Source organism: Macrobrachium nipponense, chromosome 45, assembly GCF_015104395.2.
Source record: "Macrobrachium nipponense isolate FS-2020 chromosome 45, ASM1510439v2, whole genome shotgun sequence".
NCBI lineage: Eukaryota > Metazoa > Arthropoda > Malacostraca > Decapoda > Palaemonidae > Macrobrachium > Macrobrachium nipponense.
The window spans coordinates 9,790,421-9,804,715 of record NC_061105.1 but is presented as its reverse complement, the minus strand read 5'-3'; the positions used below and the strand labels follow the sequence as shown (position 1 = coordinate 9,804,715).

Here is a 14,295-nt window from a genome sequence, read left to right as displayed (position 1 = left end):
TCCATATAGATACAAGAAAGGATTATAGGTCTGCCCCGTCATTCTACCTCCTCCTGCTCTTCATTTTCCAAACACTTCTTCGACAGTTCCGTGCCTTCTCTGATGCCCTGGTTTATTCAGCAACGGATACAAGGTTTATTATTATTATCATTATTATTATTATTTGCTCTCAACCATGCAGACCAACTAGGATTCTATCTTGACTGACATGAAAATCGGGGAATGAGGTGTGAAGGTCTGAGAAGTTGGACATCTTAGTAAAAAATGAAAAGCAGGAACCAGGATATCAAGTGCTGTAGTTTCATGGATTAATGACGACGTAAGGAAACAGGAATTCTTCTCATCAAGTTTCTATTCCAATAATAAAAATAACGATAAAATTTCCCAGCGTTATATGCGGACTACTTCGACAGCTACTTTTAACTGGTTTCATACTAAATCCTACTTTTTCTGCTGCAATAAGAATGTGTTAATTTGCAAATATTTTTATCATTAAACAATTTCTGATCTCATCACTCCGTGAAGTTCAATAATTACCGAAAACCGTACTGGAATAAAAACATCAAAGTCAGCGAAGGTTAACTCGAATTTCTCATCTAAATCTCGCTAGTCTGATTCTCCTCAGACAAGTTTCTCACATGCGTTGAAGGAGAACATAATTAAAACAGATACAACGCAAATATAAACTGGAGGACTTCTACGTGGTAACCCTAGCCTTCTTTTCTAGCGCCGCCGCCCCCCCCCCCCCCCAACAGCCTCCTTCTGCTCAATAGTTTCCTAAGCTAACGATCAGTCTATACCTCACAACCGTCATACGAAATACCAGAACAGAAAACGCTACCGTACTAGGACCCTCAGTGGACAAAAACAAAAAGAGTCTCCTTTGATGAAAAGATTTTACCCTCATTTTCTATCATCTAGGTGGCCCTTAAATATCTATCGTTCTCATTCTCTCTCTCTCTTCAAACATGACGCACAAGATGATTCTAATGGGGCGGATCGGCTGGTTTGCCATCTACACGGCGCTAATGGAAACCCTCATCATCCTGATGTTTGTAGGGTTCGTTCGCTACGACACCTTTTATGACGGAATCCGCTACAACTACACCAAGCACCATGGACACGAGACGCCTGATATTAGGCAATATTATCCAAGTACGTGTGATTCATTGTAGTATACTAGTTTTTAAGAAACTTATATATCATACCGTTTTATCGTCCATGTTCTATCCTGAAAGGTACAAAAACTAACACTACTAATTTATTTTTTTTTTTTTTATCCAAAATGCATATTTTGACCAATTCTTCAAAAGACCCAATACGTACCTGTATCACCTCCATCGTGATACACGCGGAGTTTTTATTCGACTTTAGTTCCTGTAATCGATTGCATATTCTATTAGCTTTGATTCGGAACTCTCTCTCTCTCTCTCTCATAGCGCCTGAAGGTTGTAGAAGAGGCCCCTCAATTAATACTATTTTTGTGTTAAAATCATGCACTTGGGTAAAGCTAGGTAGTACTATACGTACATATAGGCCTACTTCTGCCAAGGACGAAAAGGCTCTAGACCCTCTTGCTTCCTGTCCCCAAGTTCATTAATTTTTCACCTACAGGAATAGAAGAACTAACAAAATTAAAATTACTGTAGACATCCACGCCATTCTAAGCTCTCAAACGAGACATACCACATTACAATGACCTGTCTTTTCTTGTTGACAGACGTTGAACCGACATTAAACTAACCCAATTTTTCCTGGTCTTCCTCCGACAGTGTTTCAAGACATTCACGTGATGATAGCCATCGGCTTCGGCTTCCTGATGACCTTCCTAAAAAAATACGGCTTCTCAGCCGTGGGGCTCAACCTCCTCCTCACCGCTATCACGATTCAACTCGCTATCATGGTGGATGGAATCGCCAGAGCCAGAGGAAAGCCTATCACCCTCAACATCGTGAAGTATAGTAGTGCCAGATATTTCTAGCTGTTTGTATTATCTATCTCTCTGTTTTATCTATCTAACCTGATCGCATTCCAGGTATCTATGTATAGTCAATGTCACAATAATCAATCTGTATCCTAGCATGCATATACGTATTTGCTTATGTGTGTGTGTATAATATATATGTATATATATCTATATATACTATAGTATATATATATAGATATATATATATATATATATTATATATATCTATTTAAAGCTTAATGAAATGTTTCATAAAAAAACTCCCATTATCTAAACCAACACTGGAATGACAAAAACAGTAGACGAGCAAAACCTCATTTCAAAAATTCATATCAAAACAATACCTAACAATAAATCACTAAAGTTCTGAAGCAAGCATCTGAGTTCCTTAACAAAATTAAAATTACTTTTCCATACGCCATTTTCATTCAGATTTTTCTTTCTCTCTCTCTCTCTCCAGCCTCATAAACGCCGACTTCTGCTGTGGCGCCATTCTGATCTCGTTCGGGGCAGTCCTGGGCAAGACGTCGCCTACCCAGATGCTGCTGATGGCCTTTGTGGAGGTCATAGTTTACACGATCAATCTCTACCTGTGCATCGAAGTGCTGGGCATCATCGATCTGGGAGGTAGGTTATGTAACAGCTGTGTCCCAAGTGGAGGCAGGCTTTACAATGTGTGTCCTAAGTGGAGGCAGGCTTTACAACTGTATCCCAAGTGGAGGCAGGCTTTACAACTGTATCCCAAGTGGAGGCAGGCTTTACAATTGTATCCCAAGTGGAGACAGGCTTTACAACTGTATCCCAAGTGGAGGCAGGCTTTACAGCTGTGTACCCTAGTTGGAGGCAGGTTTTACAACTGTGCCTCAGCTAGAGGCAGGCTTACTTGCAGTGTCCTAATTGGAGGCAGGCTTTACAGCTGTGTCCAAAGACTAAATGCAATAATTTCTCTTTACAGGTTCAATTGTCATCCACACATTTGGTGCATATTTTGGCTTGGCTTTCTCGAGGACAGTATCGCGGAAAATGAAAGTCAGTGATCATCCGAATGAAGGGTCTACCTACACGTCCGATATTTTCTCTATGATTGGTAAGCCTGTCTGATTAACTGTCTCTCGTGTATGAAGCCAGTGGCTAGCGTCATCACAACTATGTGATCATAGTTGTAAGTTCTACCATATCTGAGGTTAGTAGAGGTGACAAGTAAGACTTGATTTAGCTAGTGGTCTAGCAGTACTGAACTAACCTGGGAAGTTTGTTCCTCTATCTCAGGATGGTATGCTAGGCCCAATCATGAATGACATTTTACCCTACTTAAAGCAGTACAACAGTAGTAGTAAGAGATGTTGACGTATAAAATAAGACGTAGCAACGGTCATCGGGTTCCACCTTAAAAAAAAGTGGACAATCGCAGCCACTTCCAACACATAAGATAGTATATAGGTTTGTATACTAGTTATAGCCACTTACAACCCCATAAGATAAGTCAGGCTGTGTTTGTACAGACCCATATAATGCCCCTTGCATACAATATTTTATGCCTATACAGTATGCTAAAAACACAAAAAACACAGCCAGTATAACATAATTAGGACAAAAAAGTTATTCAAGAAAAAAAAATAGGACTTAGGACATTGGGTTCTTGGGAACAAATCGTCTCGAATTTTTGTCTATGAAATGCCAATTCAATATTTAATGAAGGAGAGAGAGGGTGATTCTAGGCAATAACTCCGCACGGACAGCAAGGAACGTTCCTGTGAATACGACAGTGATTATATCTAGGCCTGTTAGCCCAGGCAAACCTTAAAAATGCCTTTTAATATATTTTTAAAGTTTTTTTTCACAAGCTGCAATGTCCTCCTAACTAGTGAATAGAAAACACTTCCATGATAATTATCTTCCTAATGACAATTACAAAAGGACAATACTAAATATACTTAAAAAAAAAAATAGATAAAACTGACGTTTTCCGAAAATGCACTTAGTACTACTACTTTTTAGAACAGAGAAGTGCTTATGTCAACACATCGGACGTCCTTATCTAAATCCGTTCAAAATACAGGCAAAGGGTGCTCCTGTATCTATAAACTCCAAATGTAAACTAGGTTATTTCGTTAATTGCACTGTCCAAGTGTTTATTCGTCGATTACATCGTTGACGTCACCAAATCCAAACGTCAACTAAGAGATCAAACAAGCACCTCAGTGGCGTGGTTGATATGGTGTTTGCGTTCCATCCAACTCGGTGGTCACGGGTTCGATTCTCGGCCATTCCATTGAGGAGTGAGAGATGTGTATTTCTGGTGATAAAAGTTCACTCTCGACGTGGTTCGGAAGTCACGTAAAGCCGTTGGTCCCGTTGCTGAATAACCACTGGTTCCATGCAACGTAAAAACACCATACAAACAAACAGATCAAAATTCTTCTTCTTCCTTTTTAACACCAAAAAACCTAAGTTGCCAGCTCGCTGAAGATGCTTTGTAACTTTGCACTATTACTAATTCATTTCGATCAACTGCCAGTTGACCAGATTTCTAAAGATGTTTAAAGTTGCGTCAACACTTTGACTTTTTTATCTGTTTTGTTTTGACGAGGCTCAAGCCTTTTTAACATGGCTTGAGACCGTTTTAGTGCATGAACTCTGATGGCCACTCGAGTTGTCTCTACGCCTGCTTGCTTTGATGATGAGCAATTTCAACTTTAAATGGGGTGTCAGGTCTCGAGGAATTACAGTGCACTCCTCTGATAGGTATTTTTTTTATATAAAATATCTTGCTATTTTTATATGTTTTGAGAAAATCCAGGTCACGTTTTTTTCTGTTTCGATTTCGAGAATCTGCTTCGAGCTTTAGGCCTAGTTTCAAGCCTCACGGTTGAAACTGAGAGATTAGCAGCTGATTCTTAAAATGCTTTTTGATATTTTTAAATATTTTTACTTAAAAAGCAAAAGGGTACCTACTATACCTCAAAATATTTCGAGGTTAAGAGTACAGACAGTTTTCCCTTTATATAAAGAATGTTTCCAGAAACTCAGCAATTTATTTTTCTTTCGAAATATCCTTAGAAATATGTTCACTCTGTTATTAGGCCTATGATTTGTAAGGAGGTAAAATTGTTCCTGATTCCTGATCCTGGATAGTAGTACAACCTGATGGCTATTCAACACATGAGTGTATACATACATATATATATATATATATATATATATATATATAGATATATATATATATATATATATATATATATATATATAAGCCTAAACATTACAGGTACGATTTTTCTGTGGGTGTACTGGCCATCCTTCAACGGGGCTTTGGGAAGTAACAAGGGAATCGGACGAGCTGTCATCAACACGTACCTTGGACTGACTGCAGCCGTTGTTGCAGCCTTTTTAACATCGGCATGGGTCAGCAGGTGAGAGAGAGAGAGAGAGAGAGAGAGAGAGAGAGAGAGAGAGAGAGAGAGAGAGAGAGAGGTGTCTTTCGTTGTTAAACTCAAATTTGAATGCGTGAATGGCCTAGAGCCCTAGACCTCTAAGCTACCATGGAATGCATAATGTAATCATTGTAATGTCGAGAGAGAGAGAGAGAGAGAGAGAGAGAGAGAGAGAGAGAGAGAGAGAGAGAGAACGTCCCTCCTTGTCATCAAACTCGAATTGGAATGCGTGAATGTCCTAGGCCTAAAAAACTAGAGATAGAACGTTTAAGGTGATATCAAGATCAGAAGGTATCTCTACCTATCTATCTATCTATCTATCTATATATATATATAATATATGTATATTAATAGATATATACTAACAGATATATATATATAGATATATATATATATATATATATAGTTAAGAATTTCAAATTTTTGTCCCTCAGGAAAAACCGCTTCACGATGGTACACGTACAAAACGCGACGCTGGCAGGGGGCGTGGCCGTGGGGTCTGTGGCTGACCTCATGATACAGCCATGGGGAGCCCTTTGTATTGGGTTCTTCGCTGGGTTCATCTCCACTTCTGGATACATCTTCATTCAGGTAATCGCCATGAATCCACATTAATGGGAGAGGTTATGTTTTCACTAATGCTGTAAGGCATGTCCGCACTACAGTAAAAAAAAAAATGACATAAACACATTGGTATACTGCATATACTGTATATACCATCTGAATTTGTATATCCTAAGTTTAAACAATTATTGTAATGATTACCATTATCTCAACAGCCTTGGTTACTGAAAAAAATTGGTCTCCATGACTCCTGCGGAGTACACAACCTTCACGGGATGCCTGGAGTCATCTCGGCCATTGTCTCAATTGGGATGTGCATGTTTGCATCTGAAACATATTATGGCAAAGAGTAAGTCAGTCTCTCTATCTCTCTCTCTCCCCCTGAAGTACAACTCTGGGTAAGAGCTAAATTTCATGTTGGATAGCTGGGGATCAGTAATTCTCACATAACTCGGTTCTAAGACAGTTTCATTCTCTGTATTGCAAAGCTCCGGGATTCTTCATCTGTTTTTGTTCCCCAGTATTCCTTTAAGGGCATTTCTCTAATTCTTTAGGAGTACTTCAACCTGATACAGAGTCTGTGCATAGTCTGTTTGCCTCGTGACTTAATTTTCATTTCTTCTTAACATGATATATAGTACACAGGACATTTGTACACAAAAAAAATCTGTAATATCCAATTTGTTTTCCCTTGCAGCCTGTATGTACAATTCCCACATATGAGCCCTCCAGCCAACAGCTCCCACTTCCAGGAACTCAAGATGACCCTGGAGTCTCTGGAGCCTGGCTCTGGGTGGACTCCCAACCAACAGGCATTGTACCAAAGTCTGGGATTAATTGTGACACTCGTCATAGCTATTATTTCAGGAGCTATAACTGGTATGTACGCTATTCTTTATCAGAGCACTGATTCATGACTATGTTACTGATTACATTGTGTTCACAAGATTGTATTTTTTTTATATTCATTTTAGCATTTTAAAGCTAGAAATGGACATGATGGCTTATATTTCTTGGCACTGATGTAATTTTGAGGTCAAACAAGTACAGTACATCTATAACTTTAATTTTGCATCCAGCTTTAAGAAAAGTACTGATTAATCAGTACAAAGGATTCCAGAAAATGTACCCACTTGGGGCCTTCTATTTGTTGTAATATATTAATCCTGCTATCCTTACAGGAATCTCCCTCAGCTTCGACAGATGTGAACCAGTGAGTCACCATCGGCTCTTCAGCGATGCCCCCTACTGGGAGCTACCGGAAGACGAACACCATGACTCCAGCCACGTGGACATTCACAATCACACGAAGGTCTTTTCCGTCCAGGTGACGGCACCAGAGATGGCTGCGAAGTTCCAGTGAGGGGAAACTACTCCCCTTTTGGTGGCACACCTTCGATTTGACTTTCCAACCTTCCCTCTGTACTACTGACTTTCATGGGGTCACTGAAGACTGCGGTCAAGGTTCTTTGAAGCATTGCTTCTTTGGTCCCTGCATAGCTACTGACATTTTACCTCTTGGATCCCTTCAACTCGACCTTACTCCAGTTTTCACTTCTGATTTCGAGACAAAATTCCTCGAGTGAAGCCTAAGAATTTTATAAAGGCTAAGTTCACTTCTGGGGATCCTATCAGTTATGTAGCTCGAAGCAGGATTCAGCTAAGTAAGGATGCCTTGGTTAGGTTAGGTTAGGTTGGGTTAAGAAGATAGTATTAATACTAAGCTCCGAAACACACATTCTGGCCATATTGCTATGAAGTGCCAACGAGCATTTTAATAAAAATAAAACTTAATCTAATTTTGCTTAAATATTATACCACTGTAGTTAGATGAATAATTTTCTGGACGTTTCTGTGATGAATTGACAATACTAAATACAATATTTTATCTAATTCTAATATGAACTGTACAGTATCATTGTAATAAATAGAGGGATATGGGTATTCTACCTTAATTTGTTCCTTGAAATAAATTTATTTCTTTTTCTAATAGAAAAGGTTAGTTACTTTTTAACTACGTCCTACTGTGGATTGCTGTAAGCACATTTGGTCGCATAACATTTAATCACATTTCACTCTCTATTCTCTTGTTCCTTTAAGTCTCTTCTTATTTCACTATGTTCATCTATCATCCTTTGTCTCATTAAACTGCACACACACACACACAAACAAACGTACTCTGAGCTGCCCCAGTGACCCAATCCTTGAACCTTTCAAAAATTGCCGCCAGCGCTTAATTATTTCCCGTTCACTATCCTTGTATGGTATGTGGCTACCTGGCTGTGTCAAGAGCAATAGTACTATTTACTGATGCTGAGAGAGGGAGAGAGAGACCAAGTTCCATTTTCCATTCACCCAGCCCGCCAAGGAACCCACAACATCCTATAGCAGCCTCAGCCTCCTTCCTTCGCTGATCATCTCTCTCACTTTACCTCACCTCTTTTTTTTTTTTTTTTTTTCCCTCCCAAATTCTCTCCTCAACCCCCCTCTCCTCTTGTACCTCCGCCAACAAACCAGGTGTTGACAGCTACGGGTGTCAAATGACCCCCAACCCACTCATTACAATTTCACGCTCCAACACCTTTCCTTTGTCGCACGCTCGTTAGGGGCGGGGCTTAGCGGTGGGGGTCTTCCGTGGCAAGGCGACTTTCGACCATATAGACCGTCGTTAAGGGTCGGATTGGCTCGCCTGGTTCCTCAGCCTAGGGGCGAGATGGTGGTAGGTAGAGATCCCCGAGTGGGGGAATTTTCTCTCTTAAATTGAAGTGAGGGAGAGGAGGAGCATTCCTCAGACCGCGGGGTTTCTTGGTTAGAGAGAGAGAGAGAGAGAGGGGTTTTTGGGGCAAGGCAAAAGACCTCTCCAAGATTTATAGGTCTAGGGGCTAGTTGTAGTAGTAGTAGTAGTAGTAGTTATGGGTCGAGGCAATGCCTTTGCAACGGCGCCTCTTAGTCTTGGGTATATTTTTTTTTGTTTGTTTATTTGTTTAGCTCTTTCCTTTTTTTCTCTCTTTTTTTCCACATCAAGTATATGGTTTCTTTTCTTATTTCGTTGTTACCTGAAAATAGAAATTTTCCCACTACGTCACTTTCCTTCTCTTCATAGGGTTGTTGTAGCCCTATTGCTTTAACCCGTTCCTCTATATATGTATCACAATATAAAAGGAAATGAAATATGTCTTCTACTGCATCATTGCAAAAAGGACAACAAGTGTTCTCCTTCTGGTGCCTTTTTGCTATATTTAAATTAAGAGAGTTGGTTCTGGCTTTGAAGAGAAGGACTGAACCCATAGAGTTGTCATAAATTTCTTCATCTTTTATTTCTCTTTTCCACGTTTTATATATGTTCACAGTCACTTTATTTTCCAACTCTTCTTTCCACCTCTCTGTGTCCCATATTCTGGCTTTGTCCTTTATTTCTGTTCTGGACATTCCTTCTAATTTTCTTAAATTTATTTTAACTTCATGCATGTACTTTTCCACAGTTTTCCACCATTTTCTTTCCTTTTCTTGCATATCTGTAATTATTTTCTTCAGTATCTCTTTCCGTCCATTTAAAGTATTATTTACATAGCTTATCTTCCCCAATTCATAATTCTACTTTTCATTGAAGAAGCTCCTATCTCCCCCTTAATGTGGCTACTACTGTAGCTTCTACATGCCCCTAATATTTTCCTATATACCCCATTCTCTATTCTTTGTAATTTTTCTATTTCTGCGTCTGTTAGATTAACCACTTATTGGTTCCGTATAAGATTGATGGTAGAGCTATGTTTTCCAGAATGTTTTCCCTATTAGAACTTTGTTGCAGCTTTTTTCTATCACGGAGTAGGTTAGGTTGGCTAACTTCTGTGCTTTATTCAACATTTCTTTTTTCTGTAGCTTAAAACAGATTTCTAGAGTCATTTATCTTTATTCCTAAATATGTAATGTTCTCCCTCACCTTTATGTTCTCTATCTCTTCTGGTTTATCTTTCATGTTGAAAATAATGATGCTGCTTTTCTCTTTATTTATTTCTAGCCCACATTTGTTCCCTATATCTATTAAAATCTTTATGTTTATTCTTGCGTCTTCTATATTACTTGCTAGAACTAATCCATCGTCGGCGAAGAAAAGTGTCCCTATCTTTACTAGTTCATTTTCAAATCCTGTCCCTTCCTCCTCCATTTTCTTAATTATTAAATATGTCATTAGTTTGAAAAGTGAAGTAGAGCCTGTGCAACCTTGCCTAATCCCACTTGTAATTCCCATTTCCTGTTCTACTCCCTCCCCTAGGTCTATTATTGTGCTATCCCCTTCATATATGTTAACTACTGCCTCTATGATTTTTGGATGTATTTTGAACTGTTTCATAACTTCAATCATGACTTCTCGTTTTACCGAGTCAAATGCTTTACTGTAATCGATAGCTATTACTATTAATGGTTTTCTATTCCTGTAGCTCTCTTCTACACCATATTGTAGTGTAAGGATGTTATCTTCTATCCTACTCCCTCCTGTAAATCCTGCTTGGCATTCGTGATCTTGTTCATTCAGTCTGAGGTGTGCTTCTATTTCGTCTTTTATCAGCATCATGAATACTTTGTATGATATATTTAATAAAGCTATAGGCCTTAAATCCTTAGCCCTTGGTTTCCTTTTCTTTTCTATCATTTTTGTTCTAGATTTCTTCCAAGATTCAGGCTTTTCTTTGATTTCTAGTTCTTTGTTGTAACACCTAACTAGTACTTCTATACAGGTTTTGCTCTTCATTAAAGCTTTGTAAAGCTCTGGTCTGATTCCATCTGGGCCTGCAGTTTTTTTAGCTTTGAGCTTACTTAGACAAGCTATGACTTTTTCCTTGGTTATCACAGGCTCTTGCATTGGGATTATCTTCCTTTTGCATTCCATCACTAGGTCCATGTGTTCTCTTGCGGTCGGAGTTTATATGCGTCTAGGGTATGGGTCTAGGGGCAGCACGTTACGGTCGAAAGGCATGTGGGCGAAGGTCTATAGCTTGGGGTATTCACTAAAACGATCTATAATTATAACAAAATTAACAGATAAATATGAAAAAAACCTAATGTAAATCATATTAGCACTGTAAAATTATGATTATAAATAATGATAATGTCAATTATGTGAACAGAAAAAATAATACTAATATAACATTAATAATAATAAAGGAAGGTTCTTTTTATAAGGTCATAATTATGCCATCTTTTATGGATGTTAGGCCTAATCTAGACAGCTTCATAAAACCGATAAGGCGACGTTAAAGAAAAAACAAATGATGTTGCCATAAAACGGATATTGTGCAGATAAGGCACATGAGTGACGAATATTCATTTAATCTATAGACCTTGAGAGAGAGAGAGAGAGCAGAGGAGAGAGGAGACGAGAGACGAGAGAGAGAGAGAGAGAGAGACTATAGTAGCATTGTTTCAAAGAACAATGCCATCCAGTGACGTCACTCGTGGTAACATATACAGTAAAAATGGGAGCACATAAGCTAATGGTTATATAGTTTAGCAATCTCGTCTCAGTCTCTCAATCTCTCTCTCGCTCTCTCTCCCCCCCCACCACTCCTCTCTATCTTCTCCCTCTCTCTCTATCTCTCTCTCCTCTTCTCTCTCTCTCTCTCTCCTCTCTCTCTCTCTCTCTCTCTCTCTCTCTCTCAAAATTATCACTGCTCTGTTTTCTTTCCAAGTTGATATGCATTTTCACAATTCTATAAAACTTTCGTAATATATAAGACGTTGGTCTGACAATTTTTTTTCTTTTAACGCAACTCGTACAAAACGATTATGTCTACGAAGCCAATATGCGTTCTTTGCAGACACTTAAGCGTGTAAACAACTGCATTTACCAGTGCATATTTAAATTTATATTATCTGAACTATTTTACGTGCTTCGTTCAGGCTAGAAAAGGAAAGAAAACTGGTATAAAGCTGAACACTACAAACGCGGTTCGCGAACGCATCATTCACTGCCCTTTACTTCCGGTACTTTTTTTTTTTATTAATATATGTGCCTTTTGTTTGTGTTTATGGTATCTATAGTATCTATTTTATGATTTTAAGTTAATCCCCAATGGCCTGGCACTAAACACGGCGTCTATTTCACACTTAAACTGACATCTACCGAACTAAAACAATGAATAAACTTAAAAGGGATGAGTTACTCTTGCCTACCCGTTTTCTATTACGGCTCACGGAAAGAAAACGAAGACGATGCAGTCAGCTTTGCATGTTAACCTGACGTATTTTAGCGTTCTTTTTCATATTGCTGAAAGAAATATTAATATAAAAGTAACAGTTACGCAGAGACGATTCCCAAATGGAATATATTGTATTTGAAAGCCTCGACATACTTTTGTACGAGTCAGTTGCTTTATATTAGATAAATTAAGGCGATAAAGAGAGGTTGCGAAAAATATTCAAATCGAACATAAAAATGTATCTTGGAACGGATTGTCCGTACGATATATGAAAAATAGAAAAAATAGCAAAAATAGAAAATGGACAATTACGAATTAATAAAGGCGGACAGACCCCTCATTAATGTGTTTACATGTGCTTACATGGATGGGAGAATGAATAATTGATGGGATATCTGTTATGGCGGTTTTTCAGGTTATAAGATAAAACACCTGCCGTGGATGACACATCTATAGTAAGTATGTTGTTGCATAGTGAAACGGAACCTCTCTCTCTCTCTCTCTCTCTCTCTTCTCTCTCTCTCCTACTACTACTACTTACAATAGAGAGTCTTGTACTAGCCCGCGCCCAAGCAGTTACTCACCCATTAAAAAAAAGGTAATAATAAAAAAATAATAGAATAAATAATCCTTTACCGGATCTGATATTAATTCCAATCGTCATGTGGATCACCGTCTACAAATCCGGACATTCCCCGCTGGAGGAGTGATCTTGCATTATAAAACATCGTTAATCGCCGGGTCGAAAGTGGCCACTGAGAGAGAGAGAGAGAGAGAGAGAGAGAAGAGAGAGAGAGAGAGAGAGAGAGAGAGAGAAATAAGACGGACATTATATATATATATATATATACTATATATTATATATATATAATATATAATATAGTATATGTATGTATGCATGTGTATATATATATATAAATATATATATATATATATATATATATATATATATATATAATATTATATATATATCTATGTATATAGAAAGAGTAAAACCAGCACTTGTACATAAAACATCCTTTATTTTCTTATGACTACCGGTTTCGGAGTAACTGTCTCCATCATCAGGTCTAGACAAAAACACAGAAAGAAAAAAAAATTAAAAATCACTAAATTACGATCGATCATTAGAATGAATAAAAAAGGGAAAGGAAGCAATATTAAAAAAAAGAATAAATAAATACCTGCATCATGAAGGCATACAAACATACACACTAAAAATTTAAAAACACAGCATCTCCGTGGACCTCTCGTTGTTACTGAAGGAAGGTTTCAACTTTAAAGTGTAGAGACTTTCTACTATTGCCAGCTCCATGGGGGACACTCGACTAGAGAGAATGGAAAATGAATCTAACCTTAGAGGGTGATCACTATTTTCTGCGTGATCCCGTATGGCACTGAATAGTGGTTTTGCTAAAAGCCTGTTTGTCCTAACTGATCTTCCCAAGTGTTCAAACCATCGTACGCGTGCTTGGCGCTTTGTTTTCCCCACGTAAATTGCATTACAGCAATGCACTCGTATTATATACAACATGAGACTGTATTCTGGGGGGTACGATGTCTTTGTACTTGAACAAATCACCAATAGTATACTTAGGCTTGAACACTACCCTAACATTAACTTGAGGATGAAATTCTCTTAAAAGTTTTAGTAGTCTATTTTTAACAGAAAAACTCTTATTACCATAGAAAAACATGGTAAAATACAGTACTGCTTTATTGGCTTTTAAAATGGAAAATTTCGGGAATAATAACTTTTCTAGCTCTTTACCAACATATGTATCTATGAAAGCATTATTAAAACCTTTTTTTGAAGCATTTCTTTTATAAACTGAAATTCTGAATGAAGACTAAAATAATTTGAACAAATGTTAAAGGCATGAGTCACAAGTGTACAGACTAAATTGCGTTTATAAAACTATTGGGATGAATGAAGAGAATTGAGTTTGTGAGTCCCTGTAAATGTTGGTTTAACTGTAAAACTGATGTTGAAAAAGTGTTATCGCTGTGTTTACTTACGAGCACGTCAAGGAAAGCTAAAGTATTATTGTTCTCTACTTCTGAAGTAAATTCAATATTTTGGTGTTTTGAGTTAAAATAATCAAGAAACAGGGGTACATGTTCTTCAGATCTAAAA

The 14,295-nt window shown here is 37.9% G+C and overlaps 1 protein-coding gene across 1 annotated transcript; it reads left to right on the top strand.

The window, feature by feature from the left end:
• The first annotated feature begins 2,307 nt into the window (after positions 1–2,307).
• LOC135214095 (ammonium transporter Rh type B-like) lies at positions 2,308–7,822 on the top strand. The gene is made up of 7 exons (XM_064248200.1): positions 2,308–2,593; positions 2,922–3,053; positions 5,232–5,376; positions 5,832–5,988; positions 6,177–6,310; positions 6,659–6,840; positions 7,143–7,822. Exons 1-7 carry the CDS (start codon positions 2,506–2,508, stop codon positions 7,322–7,324), a joined length of 1,020 nt encoding a protein of 339 aa, XP_064104270.1. The 5' UTR covers positions 2,308–2,505; the 3' UTR covers positions 7,325–7,822.
• Positions 7,823–14,295: the final 6,473 nt, after the last annotated feature.

What these genes read in the sequence shown, in the direction of transcription:
- LOC135214095 (XM_064248200.1), top strand. Translation starts at nt 2,506, where the DNA reads ATGCTGCTGATGGCCTTTGTGGAGGTCATAGTTTACACGATCAATCTC. An exon ending in GGGCATCATCGATCTGGGAG is followed by an intron (nt 2,594 to 2,921) that starts GTAGGTTATGTA and finishes TTCTCTTTACAG; the next exon opens with GTTCAATTGTCATCCACACA. An exon ending in CTGGATACATCTTCATTCAG is followed by an intron (nt 5,989 to 6,176) that starts GTAATCGCCATG and finishes TTATCTCAACAG; the next exon opens with CCTTGGTTACTGAAAAAAAT.